General features: G+C 37.2%; 1 protein-coding gene across 4 annotated transcripts in view; it reads right to left on the reverse strand.

The window, feature by feature from the left end:
- Positions 1-2,473: 2,473 nt before the first annotated feature.
- Positions 2,474-20,118, reverse strand: part of LOC106504368 (butyrophilin subfamily 1 member A1-like) — a 29,085-nt gene continuing 11,440 nt past the window's right edge. For 2 of the 4 annotated variants that reach the window (XM_084970405.1, XM_084970404.1), the window contains 7 exons: positions 16,772-16,789; positions 16,666-16,686; positions 7,573-7,593; positions 7,193-7,219; positions 6,435-6,461; positions 3,231-3,257; positions 2,474-3,021 (listed from right to left, as the gene is read on the reverse strand). In XM_084970405.1, coding sequence (XP_084826531.1) covers positions 2,474-3,021; positions 3,231-3,257; positions 6,435-6,461; positions 7,193-7,219; positions 7,573-7,593; positions 16,666-16,686; positions 16,772-16,789 — 689 coding nt within the window. Of the gene's footprint in view, positions 3,022-3,230; positions 3,258-6,434; positions 6,462-7,192; positions 7,220-7,572; positions 7,594-8,831; positions 8,853-16,247; positions 16,269-16,353; positions 16,375-16,665; positions 16,687-16,771; positions 16,790-20,118 lie in introns of all 4 variants that reach the window. The other 2 variants (XM_084970401.1, XM_084970403.1) reach the window with 2 other exon arrangements.

Raw genomic sequence — 20,118 nt, forward strand, 5'->3', positions numbered from 1 at the left:
TATCCTCCACATAAATTAGAGGCAGATCCATTCATATATCTTGTACACCAACACTGCTTATAAATCTGGGAGAAAAAATAGTGTTGTGGACTCACTGTCTGTGTTCCCACTATCACATGTTGGCAAGGATGTAGAATGACAGAAACTCCCTTTCATTGTCAGTAGTCTTATAAAATGATCCAGTTATTTATCCAAATGTGTTGGAAAAAAAATTTTTGTCTTTTTATGGCTGCACCCATGGCATATGGAGGTTCCCAGGCTAGGAGTCGAATCAGAGCTGTAGCCACTGGCCTAAGCCACAGCCACAGCAACGTCGGATTAGAACCCCATCTGCAACCTACACCACAGCTCACAGTAATGCCAGGTCCTTAACCCATGGAGCGAAGTCAGGGATTAAGTCTGTGTCCTCATGGTTACGAGTCGGGTTCATTAACCACTGAGCCACAATGGGAACTCCGAAAATTCATGTTCACACAGTGACCTGCCCATGAGTGTTTAAAGCAGCTTTATTCATAATTGCCCAACATCAAAAGGAACAAAGATATCCTTTACCAGGAGAATGGATAAACAAACTGTGGAACATTGGTATGATGGAATGTTATTCAGCAATTAAAAGAAATGGACTATCAAGCCACAAAACACCAAGAAGGACACTTAAATGCATTTCTCCAAGTGTAATATGCCTGTCTGAAAAAAGCTCCCATGCTATATAATTTCAAGTATATGACATAGAGGAAAAGACAGAACTATAGACCCTGTAAAAAGATCAGTGGTTGCCAGGGGTTCAGAGGAGAGGAGTTGAAATGGACAAGTGGAGCACAGGACCTTGGTTCATCAATTGCAATGAATGTACTACTTAATACAAGCTGTTACTCCGTGGAACTGTGTGCAGGGAATAGGGGCCATAGGTCAACTTTCTCTATTTTTTGCACATTTTTTTCTTTAAACCTAAAGTGCTCTTAAAGTCTTTTATAGTATTTATAAAATGGACTAAAGATTTGAACCGACACTTCCTCCAGAAGACACTCAAATGGTAAATAAGCACAGGAAAAGATGTTCAAAGTTATAAGCATTAGATAGATCCAAATGGAAACCACCACATCCTTATTACAGTGGATAAAATTAAATAATAAAAGAAAAGTGAAACATAAAAGCAAAACTGACAATGCCAGGTACTGGTAAGGACGTGGAACAGCTGGAACTCCCCATCATTTCTAGTGGGAATGAAGAATGGTACAGCCACTCTGGGAAGAGTTTGGCAGTTTCTTATAAAGTTGTAACCACTCTAACCCTATGACCCAGTAATTTCACTTTTAGATATTTACTGTAGAAAAGTGAGAACTGATGTTTACCCACAAAATGTTTACATGAGTGGTTATAGCACCTGAATTCATAATCACCTCAACAGGAGACAACATAAATACTCTTTAGTGACTGAACGATCAAACTGCTGTACATTCAGTGGGATACTACTCAGCAAACAGTAGAAATATAAAGTATTAATGCCTCCATTACCTTGGTTGACTATCAAAAGCCTTATTCTGAGGGAAAGAAGCCAATCTCAAAACACAACCTATAATATAATTCTATTTATAAAAGCTTCTGGTAAAATACAAAAATACGGAAACACCAATGTGATCAATTGTTGACAGGTTAGGCATTAATGAAAGTTTTTTGACTACAAAAACCTAGCATAAAACAGTCTATTGAAATAATGGAACAGTCGTGTATTCTGAATGTAGTAGTGGCTATACAAGTATTAAAATCCATAGGACTGTACCAAAAAAAATCATTTTTAATGCTTGTATGTTAAGAAAATGTGGAGCTATGAATTCATTCCCAAGCAATGAATAGTAGTAAGAAAAGGCAGGAATGAACCAGTATCTCATAAGGAAATAAAGGTCAAAAGGGTAAAAATATAATATAGATGAGGTTCATACAGAGGAAGCTGAAGGCTAAACTTGGAAATATGTTTCCCTCTGAATGTCACTAAGTTGTACAACTGAGAACAATTCAATTACTTATTTGAAAGTTTTAATTTTATTTTTCTGCATATCCCTTTATAAACGTAGTACAAAACCCAAAGTTACAAAATTGTATAAAATAAAAAGGTTTTCTCCCCTCATTCCTACATTTGCCATTTTAAAGTTGGAATCTTAAGAAATTACAATACTGTATGGGCAATCACATGCACTAGTTCCTTGTATATCCTTACAATGATAGTATGATCATATTATATGAGTCTATTTATATGTTTATGTATATATATATATTTTTTTTTTCTTGAAACATGCCACGAGCAACACAGTTTTTTACCCTGCACCATGCTTTGGGGGAACTATTTATGAAGAAGATAAAATGATAGGGAGAACCACAATATGGGATAAGAAAAAATAATTTGCTTCTGGTATAGGAGAATGTATGTCATGATCAGATGCTTCCATCCACACTGACCTGCAGCTTTATGATACTCCTAGCACAGGGGATTCTGTGCTGCTTCAAGCACTGGACAGATGGTCAAACATGCTGAATCACTGGGCCAAAGCCTGAAAAAAGGCTTTAAGGGCCCCTCAAAGGAGCCTTGAGAAAAGGTGTGAATGTGGGATTTATCTGTCATATTATAAAATGAAATACGTCCCTCCTCATATTCTAGGAAAATACATACTCTGGCAGGATGCTCCTTTGGAATAAGTTGTGTTTCTGGAGAGGTAAGTGCCCAGTACTCATCATTATAAGACCTGATGGCCCAGAAACCACCTTCAGGTTTGATGGAAATCCCTCCCTTCCTCATTACATGAGACCTACAGATTCCCAGGTCCCAGGCTTGACTGTCTCCAACTTCCACTTCCCAGTAGCACCTCCCTGAGGTGATGACCTGAAGACCCAGCACACAAGGAAAGGAATAAAATCTCTGTGGGTTCTCAGGTAGATCTTGAGACTTCTCTCCCCAGGTTACACGTCTGTTCCCTTCTGACAAGACGAGGCTAGGATGGGCTGTGTCTGGATCCAGAGTAATAGTCACTGCAAAGACAGTAAGCTTTTTAATCTCTGAAAAAGAAGGATCCTAGAAACAGAGACACTATATGGATTAGCCTGAGGTATCTTTGAGCTTGTGGGACATGCATGTAGTCCCACGTGGACTTTTTCAACTGCCCTCTTCCAATAATTCCTGAGGCTGATCCTGAGAATAAGGAGTAGAGTCCCTCTTCGGCCATCAGGGTATGACTCACCAGCCTGGAAAAATTCTTTCCTCCAGTCTGAAAAGAAAATAAATATGCATGATCAGACCTAGTATCTGAATTGTCTGGTACAAAGAGGTAATTTCTTCTTTCTAACACTTCTTTTGATAATGATCCAAATATATTCTAGAACTGAAGTTTCCACTGCTTTTCTTATTAAATAAGAACTAATCCCTCTAACTTATATATTATGTAGTGCAGACTGCAAGCAGTTATCCTCTTCTTAAAAAAGAGTAGAATTACATACCAACCCTCACCACCTTCATTGTCTTTAGGTGAGATGATACAACTGAGTTATGGTCATTACAATGTGCTCAGCAGGCAACCATATCATTTCTAGGTTGGACAATAAAGTAGTTCACTTGATTTTTTTTTCATTCCCATTCTAACACTTTCCCACCCAATGCCAGAATCATAAGGCCCTAGAAATGGAGAAGACAGCAGACTGGAAAAAAACTAGTTCTCAGAGCTACTATTTTGAATAGAGTTGCCCAGAAGAACCACAGACCTAGATATACTCATATTAATTTGTATGCGAGAGGTTAAGCCACAGAGATATGAGTTGATTTTTATAAAAATTAAAGTTCATTACACTGCTCAATGCAGATAGTGCCATAATAAATGAAAGTGAAATACTGTAACCAACACTTAAAAAGTGCAGTCTTAGTTCAATGCTTAGGTGGTAAGAGTGACGAAACAGATAAACCTGACTGCATATAGAGACAGCATGATAAGAATAGACAAAACAGTTCTAAAACTTTTTTTCTATAATCATTTAGACGATATATCTTGTGCCCTAAACAGGATCTATAGGAATGAATTTGAAAAGAGAGTATCCACTGGATCTGTTATTACCATTTATTTTAAGAACTATTTGTCTTTTAAATACATATTTAATATAAAACATAATCAAAATAAATGAAAAACTCCAGAAATGGGTGGATTTTTCAGGGTTTGAAAAGTGACTTTTTCTAGACCCAGAGTCAGTTCCTGTGTTAGTCCAGGAGACAAATCCAGCCCATCTGTCAGTGTAAATAGTTTTATTGTAACACAACCATGCTATCTCTTTATGTATTGTCTATGGCTGCTTTTGTGCTAAAAAGGCACAGTTGAGTAATTGTGACAGAGACCATATGGCCCATAAACTTTAAAATATTTACAATCTTGGCCTTTTTAGAACAAGTATGACAATGGCTTTCGTAGGTCACCTAAAATAAGAAATGAAATTAAATGTGCAATTTTAGCATAAGGCACTAGTGCAATTTCTTTATTGAACAAAATGACTTAAGAAAGTCAATAATAAGCAAAGATCAAGATGATGGAATTTTTACAGTTATACTGGGTAACTTCAAGTGAGCAACCATACAGAAGACATATAGGGAAAAACGCTAGACAAATATATCTAGAGTTCTACTTAGGAAATAGTTATTGATGCATGAAACTAACTGGAAGGGAATGAATGAGAAGCCTAAATCCTATCCCCAAAAGCAACAATTAAAACTAGAAAAATTATAAAAAAAATGATCACTTTGCAATGGTGGAAATTGACAAAGGCACACATCAAACTAAGAAACACTCATTCATGAAAAAATATTTAAAGCGATTAATAAAAAGACAGCTGTAAAAAAGATGATCTCTGGTTACAATAAAATTAAATTAGGAATCAAAAAAGAAGAAAATTTCTGATTTAGCAACATTTGGATATTGATATATTTATAAACAATCTGTGGATAAAAAAATCAAAAGAAAATTTTAAAAATATTTTGAATTGAATAAAAATGAAAACACTATCTACCAAACTTTATTGGATGCAGCTAAAAGTAATACCTACAGGGAAATTTGGAGCTTGAATTGTCCAAAGTAGAGAAAAAGTATTATCTTAAACCAATAGCCTAAGTTTCTCCATGAAAAGACTGAAAAGAGAAGAGTGAACTAAGCTTAGAGCAATCAAATAATGAAATAATAAAGATTAGGTTAGGAATCAATGAAAGAAAACAAAATTTATTAGGAAAAAAATCACTGAAACAGATTTTGCTTTTTTAGGAAATCAGCAAATTTTACTAGATTGCTCAATAAGAATGAGAAACCACATATTAATGAGATCACTATTGAATCTACAGAATTTAGAAAGCTCAAATGAAACTTCTATTAAAATCCATAGCTGACAAATTAAACTTAGACGAACTACACAAATTCTCCAAGATACGCAAATTACTAAAAATGGCTTAAGAAATAGAAAATCCTGGAAAGACTTATAACAAGTAAAATAATTTAATTTTTAATTGAAAATTTATGCGAATTCATTCCCAGGCCCAGATGATTTTACTGGTGAGTTTTATCAAACCCTTAAAGGACAGAAAATACCAGATTCAACAAAATCTTCTAGAAAATAGAAGTGGGTAGAATATTTCCCTTATCATCCTGAGGCTAGTATCACCCTGGTACTAAAACCAAAGACATCACAAATATCCTTCATGAATACAGATGCAAAACTCTCAATAAAATACTAGTAAATTTAATATAACAGCCATGCAAAAATGATTATACACACCACCAAGTGGGATTAGTTCCCAGAATGCAAGATCAGCTTAACATGTAAAAATCAATTCATATAATAAACCATAGTAATAAAATAAAGGACAGCATAGCATAATCATCTCAATAGGCACAGAAAAATCATTTGATAAAATCCAATACCAGTGGAAAAGATTAGAGAAAAAAATTTATGTTTTTGAGTTAGGCAAGGAATACTGAAGTTGTAATATAGTGAGAACCAATAAAAATCACAAAAGAGAAAATTATACTTTTTTCATTTATTAATATCTGGTTTAATTAACTTCTGTCTTGTGAGATGCAGGTGAGAAAAGACAAAAAGAAAAATACTTAAAAATTATCTTTCTTGCTGTGTTTGCTATGGACCAGAAGTTGCAAGCACATATATATACATACGCTTCTCTCTCTCTCTCTCTCTCTCTCTCTCTCTCTCTCTCTCTATATATATATATATATATATATATATATATATATATATATATATATATATATATATATATATATATATATGTATATATATATATATATGTATGTATGTATGTATGTATTTCTCTGTCATGTGGTAGTTAGTAGCCCAACGTTTTATAGAATTTACAAGCTTAATAGTCTATCTTAGACTCATCTTCAGTGCAACATACTCACCAGGATACAACGATGACTTCTGCCAGCCTGCAATTGAACAACATGAGAACATGTGATTACCCTTTCCTGGTCCTTCGTGTATCTTTTCCTCTCTCCTCATCACCAGTATTCTCTAAGTATTCAGTTATTTATCTCTCCATCCCTTTCCTTCCTCACAATACTGTGACCATTCCTTTAACTTTAAAATTGTTGGGTTTGTATATATATATGTGAAAAAGTATAAAGTCAAAAGAAAAATCAAGCTATAAGCAAGAGAAGTAATAATAAAAAGAAAAATAAGAACAAAGAAAATAAAGAAATGATGGAAATAAAAGTGGATAGTTTGAGAAATGAAGATGGAAAGAAAGCATAACGGATAAAATGGAAGGAGTGAGGGGGGAAGGAGGAAAGGAGGAAGGAGAGAGGTAAGGATTTGGAAAGAACAGAGGTGAAGGAAGAAAGAATTGACAAGAGTGAGACAAAGAGTGAAAAGGGAAAGAAAAGGGTGGTTAGGGAAGTGAAGACAAAGGAAGGAGCTCTTGGGAAATATCCATTCAACAATTAAATTTTTCCCCATCTCAATAAAAGGATATTCTAAGTTAGGAAAGAAAATGAGTTAACTCACTTTCACAGATTCTCTTCCATTTATGCTTCTACGCAGTGAGCACATGCCATGGTATACCATGCCTGACTCTTTCTGGGAAGGAGGTTTAGAGAAGGGCTAGATGGCTTATTATTTGTGGAATCTGATCCCACGAAAGAACTTCCAAATTACTTACCATTCCTAAATTGAGCTTTCCTCTCATCTGAAAGGAGATACACACATAAGACATGGACTCTCAAAGAGAGGATGACGCAGAAAAAAGACAGGCATTCTTCTGAGGGATTTACCGTAGTCATTACTATCATTAGTCAAGCCATTGCTCCCTTTGGAAATTGTTTTTCATGCATAAAATAAAGTTGAGTCACATGATTTTCAGGACTTAATCAAGGTAAGCAGAAAATTATTCCTAACATGATAGCTGCAACATACAGAGGCAACGGGGAAATGCAAAAGATACTTAAAATGAAGAGTTAAGGGGAAAGAATGAAAGGAAGCAGGGGATCATCAGAGGAGGACATCCTCTTGAGAATATTTTAACTATTAGAATACCATTACCAATTTCCTTTTGCAATTTTCCTGGGGGAAAAAAGTGAAAACTCCATTTTAATGTTACAGAAAAAAGAAAAATTAAACTTGCTTGGAAGGATTATATACAAAGACATAAATTAACTCATCAAGGTTTTTAAAATCCTCAGTTTTCTCCAGCACATGTTTCCCCAAAAAAGAAAGAAAATAAGAAAACATATTACTTGCTAACATAGACAAATAATTTTACAGTTAAAATTCAAGAGGGAAATTATCAAATCCCCCATGAAGTATTGTTTTTAATCTAATTTGGAATGCTGATATTCATGGTTATCATCCTCTGCAATGCTGTCATGCTCTATATCATCTGTGCAAAAGAAGCTACAATTTATTCGGTGTTTCCAATGACTTAAATATTTGCTAAGGGCTTTATGTAATTACTTGATTAATATTACATAATAATTGTAAATTAGTGCTTCTCTGTTCACAAAAGATCTGAGAATAAAAAGGGTCAATAACATGGAGAAGTTTCTGCTGGTCAATGAACAGATCAGTGATTTGAACCCAGGTCTGTTAAAATGAAAAGCAGTCTCCATATCACTATGCCATTAATCTCCACTCCTGGTCCAGCCAGGTGAGGCTTCAATCTCAAGGTAGAGAACAATGGTGTGCTCTACAAGGAACAATCGACTGTACTTCTTAAAAAGTGTCTTGCATAGAAGAGCTTTTGAATTTTTCTTAAAATCAGCTTGTGGACACAAAAGCACTATGAGAGCACTTTCAGATATCCTTTCATATTAGAATTTCATTCATCTCAGAGCCATGAGAAGGAGTTATTATTGTTAGCATCAGGGAGACAGTAAGAAAAATAATGCATTAGATAAAGAGAAGGGTCAGTAGGAAAAGTGAGTTAACTGATGAAGAAGAACAAAGAGAGAAAGAAGCAATGGAAGATGTAATATACTAAGAATGAATAAAAATCACAAAAGAGAAAATGATACAGAGGGAGGAATGGAAAAGCAAGGAAGCAGGAAAAATCACTATAGAAAAATCACATAAATGGTCATTAAAGTTTACCATTTATTTTCTTAAGTGGGTCCGAAAAACAAAAAGAGTATTATAAGACTTCTTATGAAACAGTTAATAGGGAGATCATATTTTGTAAAGAGTCATAAAAGTTTACCATTTTCCTCCCCAAGTTGATCGGAAAAATAAAAAGAGTAATATAAGACTTCTTATGAAATGGTTAATAGGGAGATGGTATTTTGTAAAGAGTCATAAAAGTTTACCATTTTCCTTCCTAAGTTGATCTGAAAAATAAAAAGAGTGGAGAGAGGACAAGATGGCGGAGGAGTAGGGGGACACGCTCGCCCTCTCCCACAAACACAAAAAAAAAAGCACATCTACAGAATAAATGACTCGCACAGAACAGCAACCAATCGCTGGCAGAGGAACCTAAACTCCAATAACGGCAAGAAGTTCGTGACATTACTGGGCAGAACGGGAGAAAAGAGGAGAGTGAGAGAAGGTGAATCCGAGCGGGACAGGCGCTCCCGAAAGGGAACTGCAGAGGAGAAAGGGATCCCGCACCCTGGAAAGTCACCTACACGGGGGAAAGATCAAACGAACTGGAGGAATCTCCAGATGTAGAGAAGAGTGTAGCAGTAAGTTGGAGTACGGAAAAGCCGATCAAGAACCGAACGGACCATCTGAACTACGGGCACAGTCACCAAAAATTGAGATGCCTGGGTGGGGGCTGGGCACCAAGACCTCGCCTCCGAAGGTTAGTCCCTGAGAACGGGCTGGGGGGGTGGGGTGGAGCGGAAACTGCTTGGGAGGTCTAGAAACCATTTGACGGGGCAGAGACTGCCTGGGAGACTAGAAAACAAAGCTGTTGCAGAGGAAGGGAGCAATACTCTAGGGCAGGGAAGTGGAAAGCCGCATCAGAGGGAACCTGGGAGAAGAGCCTGGTCTGCGCCCGTACTGGGGAGGGAGAGAAGAAGGGGTGGGTCCCCATAGAATACCACCCATGCCACAGCAAGCTTACAGGCCCGCTAGCTAGCTGAAAGCTGTGCTTCGCAGTGCATCCCCTCCCCCCACCCCCCCACCCCCTACGCTCTCGCCCAACCTGGGGCTGCCTGCCATCCAGGAGGGCTGGCCTCAACAATTGCCTGAAGCCTATCACCGCAGGGGCTGTCCCTGCACAGGCCTGCTTGCCCTTTGGAGGGGCTACACTTCCGCAGAGCAGCACCAAACACAACCAGCCCCCGAGAAAAGGCCTGCAGCCCAGAAAAGCTAGAACAAGCTTAGCCAGGCCGTGAATAGATCTGCCTAATTCTTGGATGGTTTATCTGAGTTGGGCTGCCCCAGGGAGGAGCCTCTTGGATTTCCAGCAGCCCTGCTACCCACCCAAGCCCCCAGGGGGTGCCCTAGTGGATCAGCTGCATAGGACTGCCAGCTCCAGGCAGGACCCCCTGCAGCCCAGAGAAGCTGCAACAAGCCTGGCTGAGTCAGGAAAAGATCTCAGACGGTCTTTCTGAGTCGGGCTGCCCTGGGGAGGAGCCTCTTGGGTTTCCAGCGGCCCTGCTACCCGCCCAAGACCCAAAGGGGTGCCCCACTCCCACGGAATATCTGCTCAGCACCACCAGCCCCCTAGAAGGGCCCCTGCAGCCCAGAAAAGCTGCAACAAGCTCGGCCAGACTGTGAAGAGATCCGCTTACATTCTCAGGCCGTCCTTCTGAGTTGGGCTGCCCTAGGGAAGAGCCTCTTAGGTTCTCAGTGACCCAGATAGCTGCTCCAGCCCCCAGGGGGTGCTGCACTCCTGAGAAACAGCTGCCCAACACCACCAACCCCCTGCAAGAACCCCACAGCCTAAAAACACCAGAGCAAGCTCTGCATGACCAAGTGAAATCTGCTACCATCGTGGTGTGGACCTCCCAGTCCTGTCTGCCCTCAGGAAGCCCTCCTTTGCTTCAAAGAAACACTGTTAGCCCCAGCAACACTCCAGAAAGGCCACAATGCCTCAAAAAAGACTAACCAACAAGGCCAGCCCTCAGGAAATATTCCACGGCAGTGACAAGGCAAACACTGCCAGATAACGGAGAGTACAACTCCCTCAGGAGAAAGAAAACAACAAGCAAGATGAAGAAGCTGAGAAACCACCCCCAGTCAAACCAACAGGAGAACTCACCTAATACAGTCAACAATGAAACAGATCTCTGCAGTCTGACAGACCTGGAGTTCCAAAGAGAAATAATGAAAATACTGAAGGAATTAAGAGAAGATATGAACAGTAATGCAGATACCCTCAGAAAGGAACTAGAAAATATAAGGAGGAGCCAAGAAAAACTAGAACATTCACTTGCAGAGATGCAAACCGAACTAAGGGCAGTGAAAACCAGAATGAATAATGCAGAAGAACGAATCAGTGATATGGAACATAGAATAATGGAAATCACACAATCTGGTCAACAGACAGAAAACCGAATCGAAAAAATTGGAAAGCAATATAAGCGACCTATGGGATAATATAAAGCTGGCCAATCTATGCATAATAGGAATTCCAGAAGGAGCAGAAAAAGATAAGGGGATGGAGAATATATTTGAAGAAATTATCGATGGAAACTTCCCAAATCTAAAGGATACTGGGTTCAAGCACAGAGGGCCCCAAACAAACTGAACCCAAACAGACCCACACCAAGACACATCATAATAAAAATGGCAAAAGTTAGCGATAAAGAGAGGATCCTAAAGGCAGCAAGAGAAAAACAGAATGTTACCTACAAGGGAACCCCCATAAGAATATCAGCTGATTTCTCTACGGAAACACTACAGGCCAGGAGGGAATGGCAAGAGATATTCAAAGAGCTAAAAGGAAAAAATATGCAACCTAGAATACTCTATCCAGCAAGAATATCATTTAAAATAGAAGGGGAAATAAAAATTTTTTCCAACAAACAAAAACTTAAAGAACACAGCAACACAAAACCCAGGTTAAAGGAAATATTGAAAGGGCTTCTCTAAACCAAAAAGAAAGGAAGGAAAGGGAAGAAAAAATAAAAGAAAAAAAAAAGAAGAAGAAGAGGAAGAACTAGGACTGAGGAAACCGCAATCAGAGAGCAGTCACTCAAATAAGCCAGCATACAGATTTAATCATGAACATGCTTCAAACAAAATAAAATTAAAAAGAAAAAAATAAAAAAGAGTCATCAAAACCATAAAATGTGGACAAGGGATGTTAGGAAGTAAATAACCCTTTTTGTTTGTTTATATGTTTCTCTTCTTAATTTTAATATAGTAATGAAGTGTTTGAACTTACAGGACCATCAGGCTAAAACACACATGTATGGGAAGGGGTTAGCATACTTAAAAAACAGGGCAACCACAAGCCAAAACCAAATATTGCATTTGCAAAAAATGAAAAAAAAATACACTCAAGCAGATAATAACAGGAGACCATCCAACCAAAAAAAAAAAAAGAAAGGAAGAATGGAGAACCATAGAATCAACTGGAACACGAGGTTCAAATGGCAATAAATAATCATCTATCAATTATCACCTTAAATGTCAATGGACTGAATGCCCCAATCAAAAGACACAGAGTGGCTGAGTGGATAAAACGGCAAAAACCTTCAATATGCTGCCTACAAGAAACTCACCTTAGGACAAAAGATACATATAGATTGAAAGTGAAAGGGTGGGGAAAAATATTTCACGCCAATAGACATGACAGAAAAGCAGGAGTCGCAATGCTCATATCAGACAAAATAGACTTTAAAACAAAAGACATAAAGAAAGACAAAGGACACTACTTAATGATTAAGGGATCCATCCAAGGAGAGGATGTTACTATCATCAACATATATGCCCCAAATACAGGAGCACCCAGATACATACAACAAATATTAACAGACATAAAGGGAGATATTGATGAGAATACAATCATAGTAGGAGACCTTAATACCCCCCTCACATCAATGCACAGATCCTCTAGACAGAAAACCAATAAAGCAACAGAGATCCTAAAGGAAACAATAGAAAAGTTAGACTTCATTGATATCTTCAGGACACTACATCCAAAAAAAAGCAGAATACACATTCTTCTCAAATGCTCATGGAACATTCTCAAGAATCGACCACATATTGGGACACAAAGCGAATCTCAATAAATTTAGGAGCGTAGAAATTATCTCAAGTATCTTCTCTGACCACAATGCCATGAAATTAGAAACCAACCACGGGAAAAGGAAAGAGAAAAAACCTACTCCATGGAGACTAAACAACACGCTACTAAAAAACCAATGGGTCAATGAGGAAATCAAGAAGGAAATTAAAAACTACCTTGAAACAAATGATAATGAAGACACAACCTCTCAAAATCTATGGGATGCTGCGAAAGCAGTGCTCAGAGGGAAATTTATAGCAATACAGGCCTTTCTCAAAAAAGAAGAAAGATCCCAAATTGACAACTTAACCCTCCACCTAAACGAATTAGAAAAAGAAGAAAAAAGAAGTCCTAAAGTCAGCAGAAGGAAGGAAATTATAAAGATCAAAGAAGAAATCAATAAAATAGAGACTCAAAAAACAATAGAGAAAATTAATAAAACCAAGAGCTGGTTCTTTGAAAAGGTGAACAAAATTGACAAAGCCCTGGCCAGACTCACTAAAAAGAGGAGAGAAAGAACCCAAATAACCAAAATTAGAAATGAAAAAGGAGAAATCACAACGGATACAACAGAAATACAAAAAACCATAAGAGAATACTATGAACAACTGTATGGCAACAAGTTTGACAATCTGGAAGAAATGGACAATTTTCTAGAATCTTACAGCCTGCCAAAACTGAATCAAGCAGAAACAGACCAACTGAACAGACCGATCACTAGAAATGAAATTGAAGAGGTCATAAAATCACTCCCTACAAGTAAAAGTCCAGGACCAGATGGCTTCACAGGTGAATTCTATCAAACATATAAAGAGAAATTACTGCCCATCCTCCTTAACCTCTTTCAAAAGGTTGAAGAAGAAGGAATACTCCCAAAGACATTCTATGAGGCCACCATCACCCTCATTCCAAAACCAGACAGAGATACCACCAAAAAAGAAAACTATCGCCCAATATCATTGATGAATATAGATGCAAAAATTCTCAACAAAATCTTAGCCAACCGAATCCAACAACATACCAAAAAAATTATACACCATGACCAGGTTGGGTTCATCCCAGGTTCACAAGGATGGTTCAACATACGCAAATCAATCAGCATCATACACCACATTACCAAAAAAAAGGTCAAAAATCATATGATCATCTCAATAGATGCAGAAAAAGCATTTGACAAAGTCCAACATCCATTCATGATCAAGACCCTCGCCAAAGTGGGTAAAGAGGGAACATTCCTGAATATAATCAAAGCCATTTATGAGAAACCCACAGCAAATATAATCCTCAATGGGGAAAAACTGAAAGCCTTCTCCCTCAAATCTGGAACAAGACAGGGATGCCCACTCTCACCACTGCCCTTCAACATCGTTCTGGAAGTCCTAGCCACAGCAATTAGACAAACAAAAGAAATAAAAGGCATCCATATAGGAAGAGAAGAGATCAAACTGTCACTGTATGCAGATGACATGATACTAGACATAGAAAACCCTAAGGACTCAACCCCAAAACTCCTTGAACTGATTCATAAATTCAGCAAAGTAGCAGGATAGAAGATTAACATTCAGAAGTCAGTTGCATTTCTGTATACCAGCAATGAAATACTAGAAAAGGAATACAAAAATACAATACCTTTTAAAATTGCACCTCACAAAATCAAATACCTCGGAATACACCTGACCAAGGACCTATATGCCGAGAACTATAAAACTTTAATCAAAGAAATCAAAGAAGATGTAAAGAAATGGAAAGATATTCCATGTTCCTGGATTGGGAAAATCAATATTGTAAAAATGGCCATACTACCCAAAGCAATCTACAGATTCAATGCAATCCCTATCAAATGACCCATGACATTGTTCACAGAACTAGAACAAACTATCCAAACATTTATATGGAACCACAAAAGACCCAGAATCGCCAAAGCAATCCTGAGAAACAAAAACCAAGCAGGAGGCATAACTCTCCCAGACTTCAAGAAATACTACAAAGCCACAGTCATCAAAACAGTGTGGTACTGGTATCAAAACAGACAGACAGACCAATGGAACAGAAGAGAGAATCCGGAAATAAACCCGGACACCTATGGTCAATTAATCTTTGACAAGGGAGGCAAGAACATAAAATGGGAAAAAGAAAGTCTATTCAGCAAGCATTGCTGGGAAACCTGGACAGCTGCATGCAAAGCAATGAAACTAGAACACACCCTCACACCATGCACCAAAATAAACTCCAAATGGCTGAAAGACTTAAATATACGACAGGACACCATCAAACTCCTAGAAGAAAACATAGGCAGAACACTCTCTGACATCAACATCATGAATATTTTCTCAGGTCAGTCTCCCAAAGCAATAGAAATTAGAGCAAAAAGAAACCCATGGGACCTCATCAAACTGAAAAGCTTTTGCACAGCAAAGGAAACCCAAAAGAAAACAAAAAGACAACTTACAGAATGGGAGAAAATAGTTTCAAATGATGCAACGGACAAGGGCTTAATCTCTCGAATATATAAACAACTTATACAACCCAACAGCAAAAAAGCCAATCAATCAATGGAAAAATGGGCAAAAGACCTGAATAGACATTTCTCCAAAGAAGATACACAGATGGCCAGCAAACACATGAAAAAATGCTCAACATCGCTGATTATAAGAGAAATGCAAATCAAAACTACCATGAGATATCACCTCACACCAGTCAGAATGGCCATCATTAATAAATCCACAAATAACAAGTGCTGGAGGGGCTGTGGAGAAAAGGGAACCCTCCTGCACTGCTGGTGGGAATGTCAACTGGTACAGCCGCTATGGAGAACAGTTTGGAGATACCTTAGACATCTATACATAGAACTTCCATATGACCCCACAATCCCACTCTTGGGCATCTATCCGGACAAATCTCTACCTAAAAGAGACACGTGCACCCGCATGTTCATTGCAGCACTATTCACAATAGCCAGGACATGGAAACAATCCAAATGTCCATCGACAGAGGATTGGATTCGGAAGAAGTGGTATATATACACAATGGAATACTACTCAGCCATAAAAAGGAATGACATCATGCCATTTGCAGCAACATGGATGGAACTAGAGACTCTCATCCTGAGTGAAATGAGCCAGAAAGACAAAGACAAATACCATATGATATCACTTATAACTGGAATCTAATATCCAGCACAAATGAACATCTCCTCAGAAAAGAAAATCATGGACTTGGAGAAGAGACTTGTGGTTGCCTGATGGGAGGGGGAGGGAGTGGGAGGGATCGGGAGCTTGGGCTTATCAGACACAACCTAGAATAGATTTACAAGGAGATCCCGCTGAATAGCATTGAGAACTATGTCTAGATACTCATGTTGCAACAGAAGAAATAGTGGGGGAAAAACTGTAATTGTAATGTATACATGTAAGGATAACCTGACCCCCTTGCTGTACAGTGGGAAAATAAAAAAAAATTATTAAAAAAAAGAGTAATATAAGACTTCTTATGAAACGGTTAATAGGGAGATCGTATTTTGTAAAGAGTCATAAAAGTTTACCATTTTCCTTCCTAAGTTGATCTGAAAAATAAAAAGAGTATTATAAGACTTCTTATGAAACGGTTAATAGAGAGATCATATTTTGTAAAGAGTCATAAAAGTTTACCATTTTCCTTCCTAAGTTGATCTGAAAAATAAAAAGAGTAATATAAGACTTCTTATGAAATGGTTAATAGGGAGATCGTATTTTGTAAAGAGTCATAAAAGTTTACCATTTTCCTTCAGTTGATCTGAAAAATAAAAAGAGTAACATAAGACTTCTTATGAAGCGGTTAATAGGGAGATCGTATTTTGTAAAGAGTCATAAAAGTTTACCATTTTCCTTCAGTTGATCTGAAAAATAAAAAGAGTAATATAAGACTTCTTATGAAATGGTTAATAGGGAGATCGTATTTTGTAAAGAGTCATAAAAGTTTACCATTTTCCTTCCTAAGTTGATCTGAAAAATAAAAAGAGTAATATAAGACTTCTTATGAAACAGTTAATAGAGAGATCATATTTTGTAAAGAGTCATAAAAGTTTACCATTTTCCTTCAGTTGATCTGAAAAATAAAAAGAGTAATATAAGAATTCTTATGAAACAGAAACAAACACAACAGTCCCCCAAATTTCTTCACCTAGGTGATATATAATAAGTTAGCCATTTCAGAGAGGAAAAACATTATTGTCTAGGTGTTTTCCTGTAAAATATATAGGGGGCATCACTGCTTTTTGCCAAATGGTGAAGTAGATAAAGAGTTTTAAATTTCTCATGACTAAACTTAAGAATCCCACAAAATGTTTTCCTAAAGCCCCTTTTAAGACATAATAACGTCGTCGTTGTCATTATCATCACCATCACCACCACTGCGATAATTACCATCGACATTCATTGCGTATTTTCTCTGTACTAGACTCCGTGATACATGTTTTAGAAGTAGCATTATATTTGATCATCGAAGTGCTCCAGATAAGTTACTATATTTGTGCAGAGGAGTAAACAGGTTAGAGCAAGTATGCGTTCCTTGCTGAGTTCCCTGCAGTTGCTTATTTCAGAGTCAGAACTTTATCCAAAGTCTGTCTGACATCAAAATTAATGATTTTATCCAATGAAATAATCTGTTCTGTTTTCTGTATTATCTCCGGGCATTTCAGCATCATTAAAAAATAGCTTTTCATCTGTGTGGAACAACATGTCAAATGATGGATAAGGCTAAGTAATGAATTCATTTTTAAAAGCAAACTGGACATCCTCTGTTCTCGGAAATAGCTTGATGAGAGGAGAGCTCCATCTTAGGATGATAAGAGGTAGAGCTAGCCATTATTTTGGAGCCCATTTAAGTAACAGATAATTAAAATTTTTTTTCTTTAGAGCAATTCAATTATTTTTATAAAGATGAAGTATTAGCTGTCTTTCACTTGTGTGATGTGCAAGTTCCTAGATTATTGTATGTGGCAGTAAACTTCATACTGAGAAAAGTCATATAACTTGCTTCCATTTTCACCCTATTTCAACTCTACAGTGCTTTTTAATTCTTCACTGCTTTTGACATTGATATGTCTAGAGCCCGTTAAAGGTTTATATGGAAGCGTAGATTTCCTCTTTTGTTTTATGATCCTAGTTGCTCTGCTATGTGGTAATAATATCCACTTTCTGTTTTCTATAAAATTTTAAGTGGTTTTGTCTGCATATACTCCTCTTTCATTCTCTTTGCTAATGTCCGTTTTGACCGTCATTATAATATACTTCTCCCATTATTAGACCTCTCTGGTAGAAAAGTTTTAAGCGTGTAGTTGTTAGTTATTTTAGACTAGTTACTCCAATGATTTATAAATATTGTAATTCATTTCTTTCATTTTAACTTAATATGTGATAAAATAGAAAAAAACAGGGAACACATTTGCCTGTGTATTTTCTTATTAGGAAAAGATATTTTCAGTAGAAGAAAAAAGCATTAGGGTAAAGTCGGCACTCTCAAATACTATGTAATAAATAGTATATAATATTGTGTAATATATAGAAAGACTATATTAAAAGCTTGGCAGATCCTCAGAAAGTTAAACAATAATATATCATGTGTTTTTTTCTTATTTCAACTACCTTATTTGAAAATCCAATTAGTGATTTAACATCACGGGTTTTTTTTTCCTACTAGGACACTTTAAAGTGCTTTTAAAAAGGTCAGCAAAAGCCTCCAATGATTGACTAATGTATATAGGTCTTTCTTACTCACTTTTTAATGTTCTTACTGTATTAATGTTATGTACTCAAAATGAATCTGACCTAAATCCAAGAGCTTAAATCTATAAAACTCTTAAAATAAAACAAAAAAGTACATTTTTTATGACCTTGGATTTGAAAATTGATTCTTAAATATGACACCAGTGCGCAAGTAACAAAAGGGAAAAAAAAGATAAATTGGACTTAATAAAAATTGAAAACTTCCATACATCAAAAGATAAGAAAGTGAAGAGGCAAGGTACAGAATAGGAGAAAATATTGCAAAGTATATACTCTAAGGGCCTAGTTTCAAGAATATATATAGAGAAAGAAAACTTACTGCTCCATAACAAAAAGAAAAGGAACCCAGTGTAAAAATGAGCTAAGGGAGAATTCCCACTGTGGCAGAGTATGTTAATGATATGGCTTGTCTCTGTTCAGATGCCAGTTTGATCCCTGGCCTAATGCAGTGGATTGCTACAGCTATGGCATAGCTTCAGCTCCAGCTGGGATTTGATAGCTGACTGAGGAATTTTCATATGCCACAGGGGTATGGAAAATTTTTTAATTTTTAAATTAAAATTTTGGGAGTTCCTGTTGTGGCTCAGTGGTTAACAAATCTGACTAGCATTCATGCAGATTAGGGTTTGATCCCAGGCCTTGCTCAGTGGGTTAAAGATCCGGTGTTGCCGTGAGCTGTGTTGTAGGTCACAGACGCAGTTCGGATCCTGCATTGCTGTGGCTGTGGTGTAGGCTGGCGGCTATAGCTCAGACTCAACCCTTAGCCTGGGAACTTCTGTATGCCACAGGTGTGGCCCCCAAAAGACCAAAAAATAAATTAAATTAAATTAAAAAATTTTAATTAAAATTTTTTTTTTTTTTTTTTGCTTTTTAGGGCTGCACCCATGGCATATGGAGGTTTCCAGGCTAGGCCCAATCAGAGCTACAGCTGCCAGCCTATGCTACAGCCGTAGAAAACATCAGATCCCAGCCACATCTGCAACCTACACCACAGCTCATGGCAAGGCCAGCAACCTCATGGTTCCTAGTCAGATTCATTTCTGCTGCACCATTATGGGAAATCCTAAAATTAAAAAATTAAATTAAAAAAAGTCAGCAAAGTGGAGTTCCCTGGTGTCCTCGCAGTTAAGGACTTGGCATTGTCACTGCTGTGGCTTGGATTCAATCCCTGACCCAGGAACTTCTTCATGACATAGACAGACAAAAAAAAAAAGAGCAAAGGACTTGAATAGACATTTTTCAAAAGAAGATATACAAATGGCCAACTAGCACATGGAAAGATGATCATCTTTTGTCATGAAGGGATAGAAATTAAAACCACAATGAAATACCATTTTAAAGGCACTAGTATGGCTTATTTAAAAAAAAAAAAAAAGGAAAAATAATGCGTTGTTGAGATTGCAGAGAAACTGGAACTCTAATACTTTGCTGGCTGTAATGTAAAATGGTTCCATCTCTCTGGAAAATAGTTTGGTAGATCCTCAAAATGTTAAACAAAGCAGACCATATGACCAAGCAATATCCCCCCATATTGAAAACAGACATTTAAACACATACATGAATACAAATATCCAAAGGAACACCATTCATAGTAATGAAAAAGTATAAAAAGCCTAAATGCTCATCAACAATTTATGGATAAATAAAATG

The sequence above is a fragment of the Sus scrofa genome, chromosome 7, assembly GCF_054392235.1.
Source record: "Sus scrofa isolate SSC_HxYL_T2T_F1_AM1 chromosome 7, Sscrofa_HxYL_maternal_Yorkshire_Landrace_v2.0, whole genome shotgun sequence".
Lineage (NCBI taxonomy): Eukaryota > Metazoa > Chordata > Mammalia > Artiodactyla > Suidae > Sus > Sus scrofa.